This window comes from Oncorhynchus tshawytscha, linkage group LG32 (genome assembly GCF_018296145.1).
Source record: "Oncorhynchus tshawytscha isolate Ot180627B linkage group LG32, Otsh_v2.0, whole genome shotgun sequence".
Lineage (NCBI taxonomy): Eukaryota > Metazoa > Chordata > Actinopteri > Salmoniformes > Salmonidae > Oncorhynchus > Oncorhynchus tshawytscha.
The window spans coordinates 5,476,082-5,491,592 of record NC_056460.1 but is presented as its reverse complement, the minus strand read 5'-3'; the positions used below and the strand labels follow the sequence as shown (position 1 = coordinate 5,491,592).

General features: G+C 40.8%; 1 protein-coding gene across 1 annotated transcript; it reads left to right on the top strand.

The window, feature by feature from the left end:
• Positions 1-705: 705 nt before the first annotated feature.
• Positions 706-11,775, top strand: LOC112230408 (zinc finger protein OZF). Its single transcript, XM_024396699.2, has 2 exons — positions 706-1,004; positions 9,375-11,775. The coding sequence occupies exons 1-2, from the start codon at positions 839-841 to the stop codon at positions 10,700-10,702; spliced, it is 1,494 nt and encodes a 497-aa protein (XP_024252467.1). The 5' UTR covers positions 706-838; the 3' UTR covers positions 10,703-11,775.
• The last annotated feature ends 3,736 nt before the right edge of the window (positions 11,776-15,511 follow it).

The window sequence follows — 15,511 nt, the reverse complement described above, 5'->3', positions numbered from 1 at the left end:
GATAACCACTGTTTGCCTGGATTTAATTAGTTATCGTTTTCCTTTACTACTGGTCTGGCTGCTTTGTACATTTCCAACTGGCGGCGCTGTTGCACATTTCCGGGTGCGCCAGCTGCTGTTAAACACAAAAGAAGAAGAAAACCACAAAACTAGATTTAGTTTAGAAGAAGAGAATGGCCAAGGAGCAAAATGTTTTAATTGCCCTTACAAGAAAAGTCCTACAGGAATCCTGCAGGAAAACAATCCTGTAGATAGTCATCAAATAAATATTGCAGGATTTTTTTCCTGAAGGAATTGGCCCCAAAATACAGTGGGATATCTGTATCTGTAGGTAATTCCACATGATTTTCAGGGCCATTTTCCTCTGGACAACCTGCAGGATCCCTTCCTCATCCTTCAGAGAGAATTTCCTGTAGGATAATCCACTTTTTTTCAAAGGAATGGCTGGTACACCAACAATATCTGGGAGTATGCATGTGTGTTACTGTCTTGTGCAGTCCCATCCACTCAGGCCCCAGAGACTGAGCAGGGTATTTGAGTTTGCGAATGACAGAAGGAATGGGAATGTATATATTTTTTATTTATAGTTTTTGGGGAGTTTGTGTGAATTCATCTTAATGGGGAAAATTGTTTTGTAAATATTTCACCCCCGTCCATTCGGTGGCGACAATACGCCTTTTGCGTGTAGTTCACCATGAAACCCAAAGAAGAAGAAGAAGAAGAAAAAGGAAGTAGGAAGATTTGGAGACTAGTTTGTTTTGGTTATGAACATTCCTTGCGGATTCAAGACCTACTGACTGAACGGAATAGGCCGACTACCCACCTCACTCTGTCGAAAATGTCTAAACTACAGTCGTTTCGTGTGTTTTTAAATGAGCGTTTAACGGCAGCTGCCCTGGATATTTTCGCGGCAGTTGAGAAAACGGTGGCAGAGTACAAGGAGGAGAATGATCGGCTACGGAGACTGCTGCGGATCACACCGAAGATAAAACTAAGTAGAATTGGTTAGTATGTAGCTAGTAGATATCTACCAGGGGATCTAGGGTTATGTAATTATGTAAGGGATAAACGCCCGACATTTTTTCCCCAAGCTGGTAATGTACAGAACTCAGGCCTTTATCCCGCTTATATACCACAGTTGCCAAATAAAACAATACTAAAGTCCACTTACGGTAAGTGGACTTTAGTATTGTTTTATAACCCTATATATATATATATACTCATCTTTTGGTTGCTAGATGCGACCGAGTCTTTCGTTTAGTTCGATATTCATGGACGCTGCCCAGTTCGTTCTATAGCTATGTTCCATGGTCGCTGGCAACGTTCTTGCCCCTTGCTTGCTAGCTAGCCAACTAGCTATGGCAAATACAGTCACGACCTCTGCAGCCAGTAGCTACATTTGCGTGTGTTTAAGCTGCTTTCTATTGACATTAATTTGGATACATCCATACCAACGAGCGGATGTTGCCCGATGTTTCAATTTCATAGCCCCCTAGACGGGGGACTGGGGGATATTTAACTTTTTTAAAGCGAATTTCCTGCCATTCTACGTATTTTGACACAGGCCTAAACTATGACCAGGGTGGGAAATAAAAACCATAGGTCAGGTGTATTCAGGATGCTTTGAACATTTAAATGAACACTCAAACTTCGACGACTTTGTTACTTGTAGCTTTTTGGGGGATGAAATTAACACTTTTAGGTTCACAATCTGTTCAACACAATTATTTTTATAGTTACAAATCAGGTCACCTTACAAAACTTCCCTGCTAAAACACACTGTAGATCTATCTATCTATCTGTCTGCTGCTTTTAAGTTGCCACAGCCTAAATGACAATGACTTTTGTACATGCCGTCAAAAGGCTGCATTCTGCTATAAGGATGGGAGTACCAGCAACCTAATTTAGTTGACAACATCCTTTTAGTTAAATAAATTCAGTGGAGAACATTCTCTCTCTCCATTCAGCTCCACTCTAATATTGAGGTGTGTTTCTTTAAAACATGCATCCAATCCTGTTGATCCCTTACATAACTATAAACAAAGGTTAACATTCTTTTTTTCTAACTAGGCAAGTCAGTAAGGAACAAATTCTTATTTACAATGATGGTCTAGGAACAGTGGGTTAACTGCCTTGTTCAGGGACAGAACAACAGATTTGCATCTTGTCAGCTCCGGAATTCGATCTAGCAACCTTTCGGTTACTAGTCCAACGCTCTAACCACTAGGCTACCTGCCGCCCCTAGACCAATGAAATGCTTCAATGTGCCACGGGTTCAAAGTGCCGTGGCAAGACAGGACAATTAGAGGTTTCGCTCGTGATGTTAAGTTTCCGGCGCAGATGAGATCGCATGCTCCGATTTCAAAACTATTTGGAGCACAGTTGAAAAATGTACGTGCTCACTATACAGTGGACTAATTAGAAAAATAAAAGCAGTATTTTTAATGCGTGTGATATGAGGTGTGCTGTGAGAGCGTGAGAAGAGGGTCAAAGGAGTGTGTCTCACAGCCAATGCGTGAGACTTGCGAGGAGATCACATTGCATATCAAACACTAGGCTAGAAGCTAGCTAAATACACTACATATACAAAAGTATGTGGACACCACTTAAAATTAGTGGATTTGGCTATTTCAGCCACACCTGTTGCTGACAGGTGTGTAAAATCGAGCACACAGCGATGCAATCTCCAAAGACAAACATTGGCAGTGGAATGGTGTCACTGAAGAGCTCAGTGACTTTTTCAACATGGCACTGTCATAGGATGCCACCGTTCCAACAAGTCGGTTTGTCAAATTGCTGCTCGGGTGAACTGTCTTTGGAAGCAACGTCAGCACAAGAACTGTTCGTTGGGAGCTTCGTGATATGGGTTTCCATGGCTGAGCAGCCGCACACAAGCCTAAGATCACCATGTGCAATGCCAAGCGTCGGCTGGAGTGGTGTAAAGATCGCCGCCATTGGACTCTGGAGCAGTGGAAACCCGTTCTCTGGAGTGATGAAGTACGCTTCAGCATCTGGAAGTCCGGACTAATCTGGTTTTGGCAGATGCCAGGAGAATGCTACCTGTCTCAATGCATAGTGCCAACTGTAAGGTTTGGTGGAGTAGGAATAAATATCTGGGTATGTTTTTCATGTTTCAGGCTAGGTCCCTTTGTTCCAGTGAAGGGAAAGTGGAAAGCCTTCCCAGAAGAGTAGAGGCTCTTGTAGCAGCGAAGGGGGAACCAACTCCATATTAATGCCCATGATTGTGGAATGAGTTGTTCGACGAGCAGGTGTCAGCTTAATCAAGAGTGTGCAAAGCTGTCAGGCAAAGGGTAGTTACTTTGAAGAATCTCATAAAATATATTTTATGATTTGTTTAACACTTCTTTTGGTTACTACAATATAGAAAATAGTACAAATAAAGAAAAACCCTGGAATGAGGAGTTGTGTGTGTCCAAACTTTTGACTGGAAATTTTTGGACGTCTACCTTCTAATCGCTAAAATAATGATGATCACTTCCTCAATTCAAATATTATGGCGACACTATACCAAAGATGGTTTGATATGGCTTAGAAACTTGGGAGCCAAGCTCGAGTTCTCAGTGTAGCCTGCTATCGCCTGGACAGGTTGAAATATCTTCTAATTCCTAGAATAAAAACCTCCAGGCTTCTGCATAACAATCCATTTATTTAAAAAAAAAAAATTACAGGAGCCAGTTTTGAACAAACTAATCCAGTCCAAATCGTCCTCTGGAATAACGGACATTGTGGGGTAATAGTTGCATAACCAACGTTCTCTAGTAATACTACTCCTGTGCAAATAGGGCTTTAAACATTTTATTTTTATTTTATCTATCTCTGATCACGGGTGTTCCATTGAGGGTTCTAGGGATAGGCCGTCCCGCTAGCGGGACACCTGTCGACAGCATCCCGTGGAGGGCGTTCAATTCAAATAAATAATTGTAATATTAAACATTCATGAACATACAGGTATCTTAAATAATTTAAAAGCTTAAATTCTTGGTTAATCTAACGGCGTTGTCCTATTTACAATAGGCTTTACAGCGAAAACATACCATGCATGATTGATTGAGGATGGCACCCGCAACATATTTTCAACCAGCACAGGCTTCATAAAATCACAAATAGCGATTTAAATAAATCACTTACTTTTGAAAATCTTCCTCTGTTTGCAATCCCAAGTGTCCCAGCCACAACATGAATGTTTTTTTTGTTAGATAAAATCAGAGTCGAAAGCCTTGGCAAGGTCGATGAAGACTGCTGCACAGTACTGTCTTTTATCGATGGCGGTTATGATATCGTTTAGTGTGGCTGAGGTGCACCCGTGACCGGCTCGGAAACCAGATTGCACAGCGGAGAAGTTACGGTGGGATTCGAGGCGGGCCAAGCACATGAAGCAGCTCTTTCAGTAGTTTAGTTGGAATAGGGTCCCAGTATGCAGCTTGAAGGTTTAGAGGCCATGATTATTTTCATCATTGTGTCAAGAGATATAGTACTAAAACACTTGAGCATCTCTCTTGATCCTAGGTCCTGGCAGAGTTGTGCAGACTCAGGACAACTGAGCTTTGAAGGCATACGCGGATTTAAAGAGGAGTCCGTAATTTGCTTTCTAATAATCATGCTCTTTTCCTCAAAGAAGTTCATGAATTTATCACTGCTGAAGTGAAAGCCATCCTCTCTTGGGGAATGCTGCTTTTTAGTTAGCTTTGTGACCGTATCAAAAAGGAATTTGGGATTGTTCTTATTTTCCTCAATTAAGTTAGAAAAATAGGATGATCGAGCAGCAGTAAGGGCTCTTCGGTACTGCACGGTACTGTCTTTCCAAGCTAGTCGGAAGACTTCCAGTTTGGTGTGGCACCATTTCCGTTCCAATTTTCTGGAACGGCTTGCTTCAGAGCACAGGTATTTTCTGTGTACCAGGGAGCTAGTTTCTTATGAGAAATGTTTTTAGTTTTTAGGGGTGCAACTGCATTTAGGGTATTGCGCAAGGTTAAATTGAGTTCCTCAGTTAGGTGGTTAACTGATTTTTGTCCCCTGGCGTCCTTGGGGAATCTTTGATGTCTGTGAATTTATAGCACGACTTTTGATGTTCCTTGGTTGGGGTCTGAGCTGATTATTTGTTGCAATTGCAAACATAATAAAATGGTGGTCCGATAGTCCAGGATTATGAGGAAAAACATTAAGATCCACAACATTTATTCCATGGGACAAAACTAGGTCCAGAGTATGACTGTGACAGTGAGTGGGTCCAACAGACTGTTGGAATCTAGTGGAAGCCATAGGAATTGCAATCTGGAAGCTGGAATTACATAGAACCAATAGCTTTCCATTATTAGAGCCTGGGAGCTCAAAAAAAAAAACATTTCTGGTTGGTTTTTCTTTGGGATTTCGCCTGCCATATCAATTGTGGTATAGTCTCAGACATTATAAAATAATTTCTAGAAACTTCAAAGAATTTTCTATCCAATGCTACTAATTATATGCATATCCTGGCTTCTGGGCCTAAGTAACAGGCAGCTTACTTTGGGCACATGAGTCAAGTGGAAATTCAGGAAAATAGACTCTAGCTCTTTAATATACTTCAAAAAAGGCATTTGATAGATTGATCTTAAATTACCTCTGTGCGTTTTCATGAATTTCGTTATCTTGAAGCCAATTCACAACAATATGGGAAAGGATATGGAAGTGAAGCAGAAGGGTCATCACTTTCACCAAAGATTTGTGATTATATTGACAAGATGGTCGGCTAACCGCTCTAACAATGGAAATACATGTCCGCAAAAGGCAGGCGGCAAGATCCGGTGGGAACATTCTAGCCAATGAGAGGCCAGATATGCATGTGAACAACAGGCGCAACTCCGATATAAAATCTTTTTGCGTAAAATTGCTGGAATGTCACGCGCATTACACTTATATCAGTACATGCGTAACAACCCAAGCATTATGAAACGTATATTTGATCAAATAAGCCTTACCTTTCAAAATAGCAATTCACTTTTATCTTGACCAAATTTGACACTCGTTACCCCCCACCCATACAAAAACTCTTGGTCTGCTTAACGCTTGATATCGCACAGACAGATTTTGGGCGGAGTCGACCCTCTCGCTTCGCCTCTACATCTCTGCTCGTATAGCTGTCGCAAAAATATTGGATACTGCTAGTGTTTCGCTGGTCAGACGTTGCGGATGTATGTCAAAAAACAAAAACCTGTATTTTACATATCAGCACTGGCAATCTACTCCAATATAAAAATACTGTGGTTTGAGAGTGCCAGAGCGCAGAATAATTGAGGAATATATGAACAACCAAGTACCCAGTTGTTATGACAGGTGTCTGTAAACATCAGCAAAAAAAACCTAATTAAATTGTTGCCAGTGTAACGCAGCTTGAAATGTCGTGGATGGAGCCATCCAATAGATACCTTTTGTGTGGCTCAACCTATTGCAACATTGTCAAGTTACCCACTAACCCTCTTGATAACATGAAAACACTCTAACCAGATCTGCTAGGACTAGTAAAATGGTCAGAGTGAGGTATTCTCTCATTTGTGCCTGGAAGTAGCTGTTAGCTTGGGTGTTTGACTGCCGTTTTGAGGTCAGAACACTTAGATCAATCCTACTCCTCAGCCAGAGGGTCCAGTGTGCACTCTGAGACCGAAATGCTCAGAATTTACGATCAGACAATCTGACCACGCTCTGAATTTACTGATGGCCCAGAACACACACTGACACTCGAGAGTGAATTTACGAATAGAGCACCCTATATGTTATAGCAATCTGCTCCACTATGGCACAGTCAAAGCTGGTCAAGCAGCCATTGGTTGATACATGCAATGTCTGAGCAAGGGAACACAACCGAAGATGTCTGTACTGTCTCGCTGGTGGTGGCACAAAAGGGCTGGGTTTTGATGAATAAATAAGTTGAGGGTGTGACGAGAGCTTGATCACTCACTGGCCAATCAAGGTTCTCCTTGGCTTAGTACTGCATGCTGTTGTCTCAAGTTGTGTAGGTTTTTGATGGTCTTTGCGTTATCATCCACTCCAATTCGGCTGGAGGGCAAGGAATATTCTCGTCCTAGTCCGGTGTAGGTTATTGATGGTCCTTGCCTTATCAACTCCAATTCGGCTGGAGGGCACAGAGTATTCTCTTCGTAGCCCATTTGTAAATTGATAGCGTTTATTAAATAGCATGCAGTAACGAATAATAGCAACAGTTAAATTAATCCAGTTTTGCTTAATATGTTTGTCATGTTTGCAGTCTACAATGTTCTATTTGGCTTCAACATGTAGGCCTAAATGCCTTTGCGCATCACATTTGCACTCTAGAAATTTGGCACTGTTGGGTTGTAAATTTGAAATACTTTCTACACCAGAAGTTAATGTTGGAATGTATATGTTGGGGTCAATTAAGGTTGGGTATGAGCCATGGGCTCAGAGGGTGCCTTTTCCCTTCCTTAGTAAATCACATGGTTGTGGTCACTGATAAGGGTGGATAGCTGTGGATTAGTGAGGAATGGCAGCAGAGGTCAGGTCACATGAAGGGACAAGGAACAGTTTATTACCCACGTCCTGCCGAGCAACAAAGATGTCATGTTTAGAGAAAAGTTGATAAAAATGTATACCTTAAGGTGGGTATAAATACTGGTGCTGGTGGGAGCATGTCTTTGTCTTAAGCAGCTGTGTGACCCAGTGGGTGAATAAACTTGGTTTGAGCTTTACTAATCGTCTGAGTTTTTACTCCGTTTATTTAGAACCTAACAGCGCGTTTTCAATAGCAAAGATATATTTGCCGATGATATGGAATTATAGGACTGAATCATTTAAATAAGTTTGGAGGAGTGCTTATTTGGTCATCAGACAAGACTCAATCTTTGGAAAAGGGATGGATACTTGAACAAGCAAAATGAAGTATGCAGGTAACTATGTGATTTGTGAATTATGCAAAAACCTCATATTTCAAGGCATTCTTACGAGTACACCATTTAAAATCCTTCCATTGATGGGCTACTTGGCTAATGCATGGCCAGGATGAAAGAGACTGACACATTGCTGTTAAACAAGACTTCATTTTAGTATTCTAAAATTGATTAAGTAATTTTCCCCCCTCATCAGTCTATACACAATACCACATAATGACAAAGAAAAAAACAACAGGTTTTTAGACATTTTTGCAAATGGAAACAAGTATCCAGACCCTTGACTCAGTACTTTGTTGAAGCACCTTTGGCAGAGATTACAGCCTCGAGTCTTCTTGGGTATGACGCTACAAACTTGGCACGCCTGTATTTGGGGGGGGTTCTTCTATTCTTCTCTGCAGATCCTCTCAAGCCCTGTCAGGCTGGATGGGGAGCGTTGCTGCACAGCTATTTTCAGGTCTCTCCAGAAATGTTAGATCAGGTTTAAGTCCGAGCTCTGGCTGGGCCACTCAAGGACATTTAGAGACATGTCCTGAAGCCACTCCTGCATTGTCTTGGCTGTGTGATTGTCTTTTTCTTGTTGGAGGGTGAACCTTTGCCCCCAGTCTGAGGTCCTGAGGGCTCTGGAGCAGATTTTCATCAAGGATCTCTCTGTACTTTGCGCCATTTATCTTTCCCTCGATCCTGACAAGGAAGAGTCTTGGTGCTTCCAAACTTCCAATTAAGAATTACGGAGGCCACTTGTGTTCTTGGGGACCTTCAATGCTGCAAACATTTTTTGGTACGCTTCCCCAGATCTGTGCCTTGACACAATCCTGTCTCGGAGCTCTACAGATAATTCCTTCGACCTCATGACTTGGTTTCTGCTCTGACATGCACTGTCAACTGTGGGACCTTATATTGACAGGAGTGTGCCTTTCCAAATCATGTCCAATCAATTGCAATTACCACAGATGGACTCCAAGTTGTAGAAACATCTCAAGGATAATCAATAGAAACAAGATGCACCAGAGCTCAATTTCGAGTCTCATAGCCAAGGGTCTGAATACTTATGTAAATAAGGTGTGTTTTTTAAAATGTTGAATACATTTGCTAAAATTTCTAAAAACCTGTTTTCGCTTTGTCATTATGGGATATTGTGTATAGATTGAGGAAACATTCATTTGATACATTTTATAATTAGGCTGTAACATAACAAAAATGTGGAAAAAGTGAAGGGGTCTGAATACAAGTATCTTGTGATTAGTGGACTTTTGAAGTTGCTTTGAGACATGATTTGGGGGTACGTGTAAGACTAAGAAGAGATGCAAAGAAGTAATTGAAAATGGATTCAAGTTTTTATTTTATAGAATTGGAATTTCTGTTGTTTTTTTTCTGAATGTACTGACTTCAATTCAAATTGACCCTGATGTTTAAAGGCTGAATAGATAATATCTGCTCCTTTCTCCTTCCCTCCAGACTCCCTGCAGCTCTCTCTTGCTGTCTCTGAAGAGGTTCCCTTTGAGCAGCAACACTGTGAACAGGAGTGGAGCACGAAACTGGGGCAGGAGGATCCAGAGCCCACACAGATTAAAGAGGAACAGGAGGAACTCTGTACCAGTCAGGAGAAAGAGAAGCTTCAAGGGATGGAGGCTGATATCATAGAGTTCAAATTCACTCCTTGTGTGAAAAGTGAATGTGATCAGGAGGACACACTTCAGTCCTTGACTCTTCCCCAAACACAGACTGTGGAGAACAAAGATAGTGACTCTAAACTAGTGGATCTCAAACCTTTTGGCAATGTGACCCATCTAAATAATCAAAACAATGACTCCAGCCACACCACGTCTATAAAAAATCAACGCTGCCGTGACTGTGGTGAAACATTTGCTCTGAAAGCTGACCTGCAGAGGCATTTGACTCTCACTAAGATGAGACCCAGGGAATGCAGATTCTGCAAAAAACAGTACAACTCCACCTGTAAACTGAAGGCCCATGTTCGACTCTGTCACGTGGATAAACCCTGCTCAATTTGTGGCAAGACCTTCAAATACAAAGGGGTTCTGTCCAGGCACATGAGGACTCATACAGGAGAGACAGGAGAGAAACCATTTAGTTGTGGTGACTGTGGGAAAAGCTTCAAACGCAAGCAGCATCTAACCAACCATGTACGGACTCACACAGGAGAAAAACCATTCAGCTGTGGAGACTGTGGTAAAAGCTTCATTCAGAAGGGACATCTAACCGAACATATTCGAACCCATACAGGAGAGAAACCATTTAGCTGTGGTGACTGTGGGAAAAAAAGCTTTAATCAGAAGTGGCTCCTAACCGAACATATACGGACTCACACAGGGGAGAAACCATTTAACTGTAGTGACTGCGGGAAAAGCTTTAGTTACAAGGGAGACTTAAGGAGGCATATGCTGACTCACACAGGAGAGAAACCATTTAGTTGTGGTGACTGCGGAAGATGTTTCAATCATAAGGGGCACCTAAGGAAGCATATATTGACTCACACAGGAGTGAAACCATTTAGCTGTGGTGACTGTGGGAAAAGCTTCAATCAGAAGGCAGCCCTAAAGACACACATACTGACTCACACAGGAGTGAAACCATTTAGCTGTGGTGATTGTGGGAAAAGCTTCTATCAGAAGGGACACCTAAATGAACATATTCGGACTCACACAGGAGAGAAACAACATGTCTGCTCAGTATGTGGTAAAGGATTCACGCAGAAGGCTCATCTGGTGAGGCATGTAAACAACGTCCACAAAGAAAGAAAACAGGACGAAAACAGGAAATAAGAAAGAAATTAGGAGAAAGATCTGTCAGATGGTGGGAATAAAAAGGCAGGATGTGGACAGGACAACACTCCTAGGAAAACACAAAGAAAAGCAAAATAAGTATGGGTCATTCATGCTGTAGGTTTCAGATAAATGGAGGAATGATATTCTGTAGGCCTACAATTGGGGTAAGTGTAGCGACCATAGTGCCACCACTACCAACATTGTTAGCCGAATGGTTTTGGACCTCTGGTGTAATATTTGAGGGATTTGACTGATCGTCGCAGGAACTGGGGTTTGAGTCCTGGTATTTTTTTCATTTTTTTTTTACCATGTCATTCTTAATCCACCCCTGCCCTAGGTCTTTGGTGGCTCAGATTGCTCATCTTGCTAAAGATATTGTTATAAACTGTTTGATTTGTCTTCCCTTAACATGTTTCTTTAACTTTTAAATATATATTATTTATAACCACAGTAAGGAAAGATGATAGCTTATGGATATTTTGCTCTGAACTTGCCACCCAAAGCAGTTTTAGTCAGGGGCCATATTTAAGTTCTGTTTTTAGGCCTCTCAAATATGTACAAATACATCGTACAAGGGAGCATATGTATTCCATTCTCTGTATAGTGAACAGAACATTGCTGTTCAAGGTCATGTATATTAAAATGTAGAGGAAAATAAAGTGCTTGCTAAATGTTTATGGAGTGCTGAACTGCCTGTTAATTCTATCCATCATTTTAGGGAGCCTAAAACATGATATACTCTAAAGCATTTGTCTAATTCCATTTGTGCAATCAAAACAGTTTTTACTATTATCCATGAGTGCTGTAGCTATGCAAAGGTATTCCTGTGATAAACATTACAACAGCAATTTGATGTAGACTTAATTTTATCTGATTTCAAGGGCAGAAGCAAACCAAAAAAGCAAGGGTAAATGGGAATGTGTGAAAACAAGGTGAGAGTTGTCCTACTTTCAAAAATACAAATGTTGTTTATTACGTGTTACATCAGGCTTGTTGTTTGGGGGCTTACAGTAATTCTGTAAAATGACCTGTGAGACAATGTCTTTAAAAATAAAAAGCATTGAATCGAATTAATCAGATGCATGATTAGTTGAGTCCAGGGTTCAAAATAGTTAAAAATAATGACTCGATGTACCTAATGTTGAAGTCGGAAGTTTACATGCTTAGGTTGGAGTCATTAAAACTCATTATTCAACCACTCCACAACCAAACTATAGTTTTGGCAAGTTGGTTAGGACATCTACGTTTTCCAACAATTATTTACAGACAGATTATTTCACTTATAATTCACTGTATCACAATTCCAGTGGGTCAGAAGTTTACATACACTAAGTTGACTACATTTAAACAGCTTGGAAAATTCCCTAAAATGATGTCATGGCTTTAGAAGCTTCTGATAGGCTAATTGACATCATTTGAGTCAATTGGAGGTGTACCTGTGGAAGTATTTCAAGGCCTACCTTCAAACTCAGTGCTTCTTTGCTTGACCTTGTGGGAAAATCAAAAGAAATCAGCCAAGACCTCAGAAAAAAAATTGTAGTCTGGTTCATCCTTGGGAGCAATTTCCAAATGCTTGAAGGTACCACGTTCATCTGTACAAACAATAATACGCAAGTATAAACACCATGGGACCACGCATCCGTCATACCGCTCAGGAAGGAGATGCGTTCCAAGATGTATGTACTTTGGTGCGAAAAGTGCAAATCAATCCCAGAACAACAGCAAAGGACCTTGTGAAGATGCTGGAGGAAATGGGTACAAAAGTATCTGTATCCACAGTAAAACTAATCCTATATCGACATAACCTGAAAGGCCGCTCAGCAAGGAAGAAGCCACTGCTCCAAAACCGCCATAAAAAAGACTAGGGTTTGCAACTGCACAGGGGGACAATCTTTACTTTTTGGAGAAATGTCCTCTGGTCTGATAAAACAAATATACAACTGTTTGGCCATAATGATCAGTGTTATGTTAGGAGGAAAAAGGTAGAGGCTTGCAAGCCGAAGAACGCCATCCCAACCGTGAAGCACGGGGGTGGCAGCATCATGTTGTGGGGGTGCTTTGCTGCAGGAGGGACTGGTGCACTTCACAAAATACATGGCATCATGAGGAAAGAAAATTGTGGATATATTGAAGCAACATCTCAAGACATCAGTCGGAAAGTTAAAGCTTGGTCGCAAATGGGTCTTCCAAATGAACAATGACCCCAAGCATACTTCCAAAGTTGTGGCAAAATGGCTTTAGGACAAAAAGTCAAGGTATTGGATTGGCCATTACAAAGCCCTGACCTCAATTCTATAGAAAACTTGTGGGCAGAACTGAAAAAGTGTGTGCGAGCAAGGAGGCCTACAAACCTGACTCAGTTACACCAGCTCTGTCAGGAGGAAAATTCGCCCAACTTATTGTTGGAAGCTTGTGGAACGTTTGACCCAAGTTAAACAATTTAAAGGCAATGCTACCGAATACTAATTGAGTGCATGTAAACTTCCGACCCACTGGGAATGTGATGAAATAAGTAAAAGCTTAAATAAATCATTCTCTACTATTATTCTGACATTTCACATTCTTAAAATAAAGTGGTGATCCTAACTGACCTAAGACAGGGAATTTTTACTAGGATTAAATGTATTTAATTGTGAAAAACTGAGTTTAAATGTATTTGGCTAAGGTGTAGGAAGTTTACAGACTTCAACTGTATATATATATGAATAGTGTCAATAGTATTTTGTTTTCTCTTGGTGTCTTTAATACAACTCTTATTTTAGTTTTGTATTTTGAATTTAATGTATTATCTTATCTTTCAAATAGATGACCAAGCACAGAACAGTATGTTTTATGTGGACCCCAGGAAGAGTGCTGCATGTACAGTAGTTAATGATAATCCTAATAAACTAAACCTCTGCTTTTGTGTGAATGTGCAGTAAAATGGTTTGTCCGTGGTACTATGACGCCTCAGAGTACTAAACGGCAAGGCATCATAATTCAGAAAATGTTGTTATCCTGTCAAGACATCAGACCAACTCTCATTGTTGCAGTTACGGAAATTAATTGTCTGTTAGGTGATCCTAACTGACCTAAGACAGGGCATTTTTACTAGGATTAAATGTCTTTAATTGTGAAAAACTGAGTTTAAATGTAATTTGGCTAAGGTGTATGTAAACTTCCGACTTCAACTGTAACTGCAGAGATGGAGGACAAGCATGTGAAGACTCAAGAGAGCTGTGGCAAAGGGAATTGTGTATGTCAACGGAAAGAGAGAGGTTGTATTTTCTTTCTCTGTACTTTATTTTTCTACAGTAATTGTAATTATTTATCACATTTTCTGAGGGTGTTATGATTGGTCTGTGGTTGACCAACTACGGGGTTCTCAAACCTATCGTCAGGGACCCCCAGCTGTTCCATGTATTTGATCTATTCTAGAAATCAAATAAAATAAAATTTTATTTGTCACATACACATGGTTAGCAGATGTTAATGCGAGTGTAGCGAAATGCTTGTGCTTCTAGTTCCGACAATGCAGTAATAACCAACAAGTAATCTAACTAACAATTCCAAAACTACTGTCTTATACACAGTGTAAGGGGATAAGAATATGTACATAAGGATATATGAATGAGTGATGGTACAGAGCAGCATAGGCAAGATACAGTAGATGGTATCGAGTACAGTATATACATATGAGATGAGTATGTAAACAAAGTGGCATAGTTAAAGTGGCTAGTGATACATGTATTACATAAGGATGCAGTCGATGATATAGAGTACAGTATATACGTATGCATATGAGATGAATAATGTAGGGTAAGTAACATTATATAAGGTAGCATTGTTTAAAGTGGCTAGTGATATATTTACATCATTTCCCATCAATTCCCATTATTAAAGTGGCTGGAGTTGAGTCAGTGTCAGTGTCAGAGCTAGCACATCTGATACAACTTGTCAACTAATTATCAAGCCCTTGATTAGGTGAATCAGGTGAGCTAGTTCAGGGCTACAAAAAAATGGTGAAACGTCTGGGGGTACCCGAGGAGGGGTTTGAGAATCACTGATCTGGAGCAAACGCCTATCATCATTCCTGGCACTGGTATCTTGATATAGTATGGGACTTTTGAGCAAAGTGATAGCAAGTAAGAATGTGAACCTTCCAGTGTGCCTTTTCTGAAGAGAGAGAGAGAAATAGGGTGTTTGTGTATGTGTGGCGTATGTGCATGTCCATTGTAACTCTGTGTCCACAGGATGATGTGATTAGTGGAGTCTAAGCTGAGGATGGAGGCAGCTGTTCCACACGCAGCTCACACCACCCAACAACCGAAGATGAGCAGAATGGCCAGGGTCATGGACAGAGTTCAAAGAGACAGGAAGGCAGAAAGACAGGAGTGGAAATGAGAGATGGAGAGACAGACAGTCAAGGAAAATGTAGGTGCAGAAGTAAAGAATGAGATCTGTAAGACCAGCAAGAGAGAGAAAGATGAGTTTGACGATAAAGAATTTGTAAATGAAAGAAAATAATTGAAGGGAAGAGAAATAGTAGATGAAGATGGCGAACAAGAATTGGATAAGGAGGAGGTAGATAAGAAAGAAGGAGGTGGTGAGGGAGAGAGAGAAGTTGTTGAACAAGAAGATAGACAGTGGAGAGAAAAAAACAACAGCCTTGAGAAGAGAATGAGATGCTGGAGAAGAAGAGGCCTAATTTGGACAAAGGAGAAAGAGTTGGACAGCAATGGTGGACAGAAAGGAGATGAAGACGGCGAATCAGGAATTAGATGAGCGAAAGGAGGAAATGGACAAAAAATAAAATGAGGTGAGAGA

Coding starts and splice junctions, on each gene's coding strand:
- LOC112230408 (XM_024396699.2), top strand. CDS start 839: ATGTCTAAACTACAGTCGTTTCGTGTGTTTTTAAATGAGCGTTTAACG. Junction 1,005..9,374: donor GATAAAACTAAGTAGAATTG/GTTAGTATGTAG, acceptor CCTTCCCTCCAG/ACTCCCTGCAGCTCTCTCTT.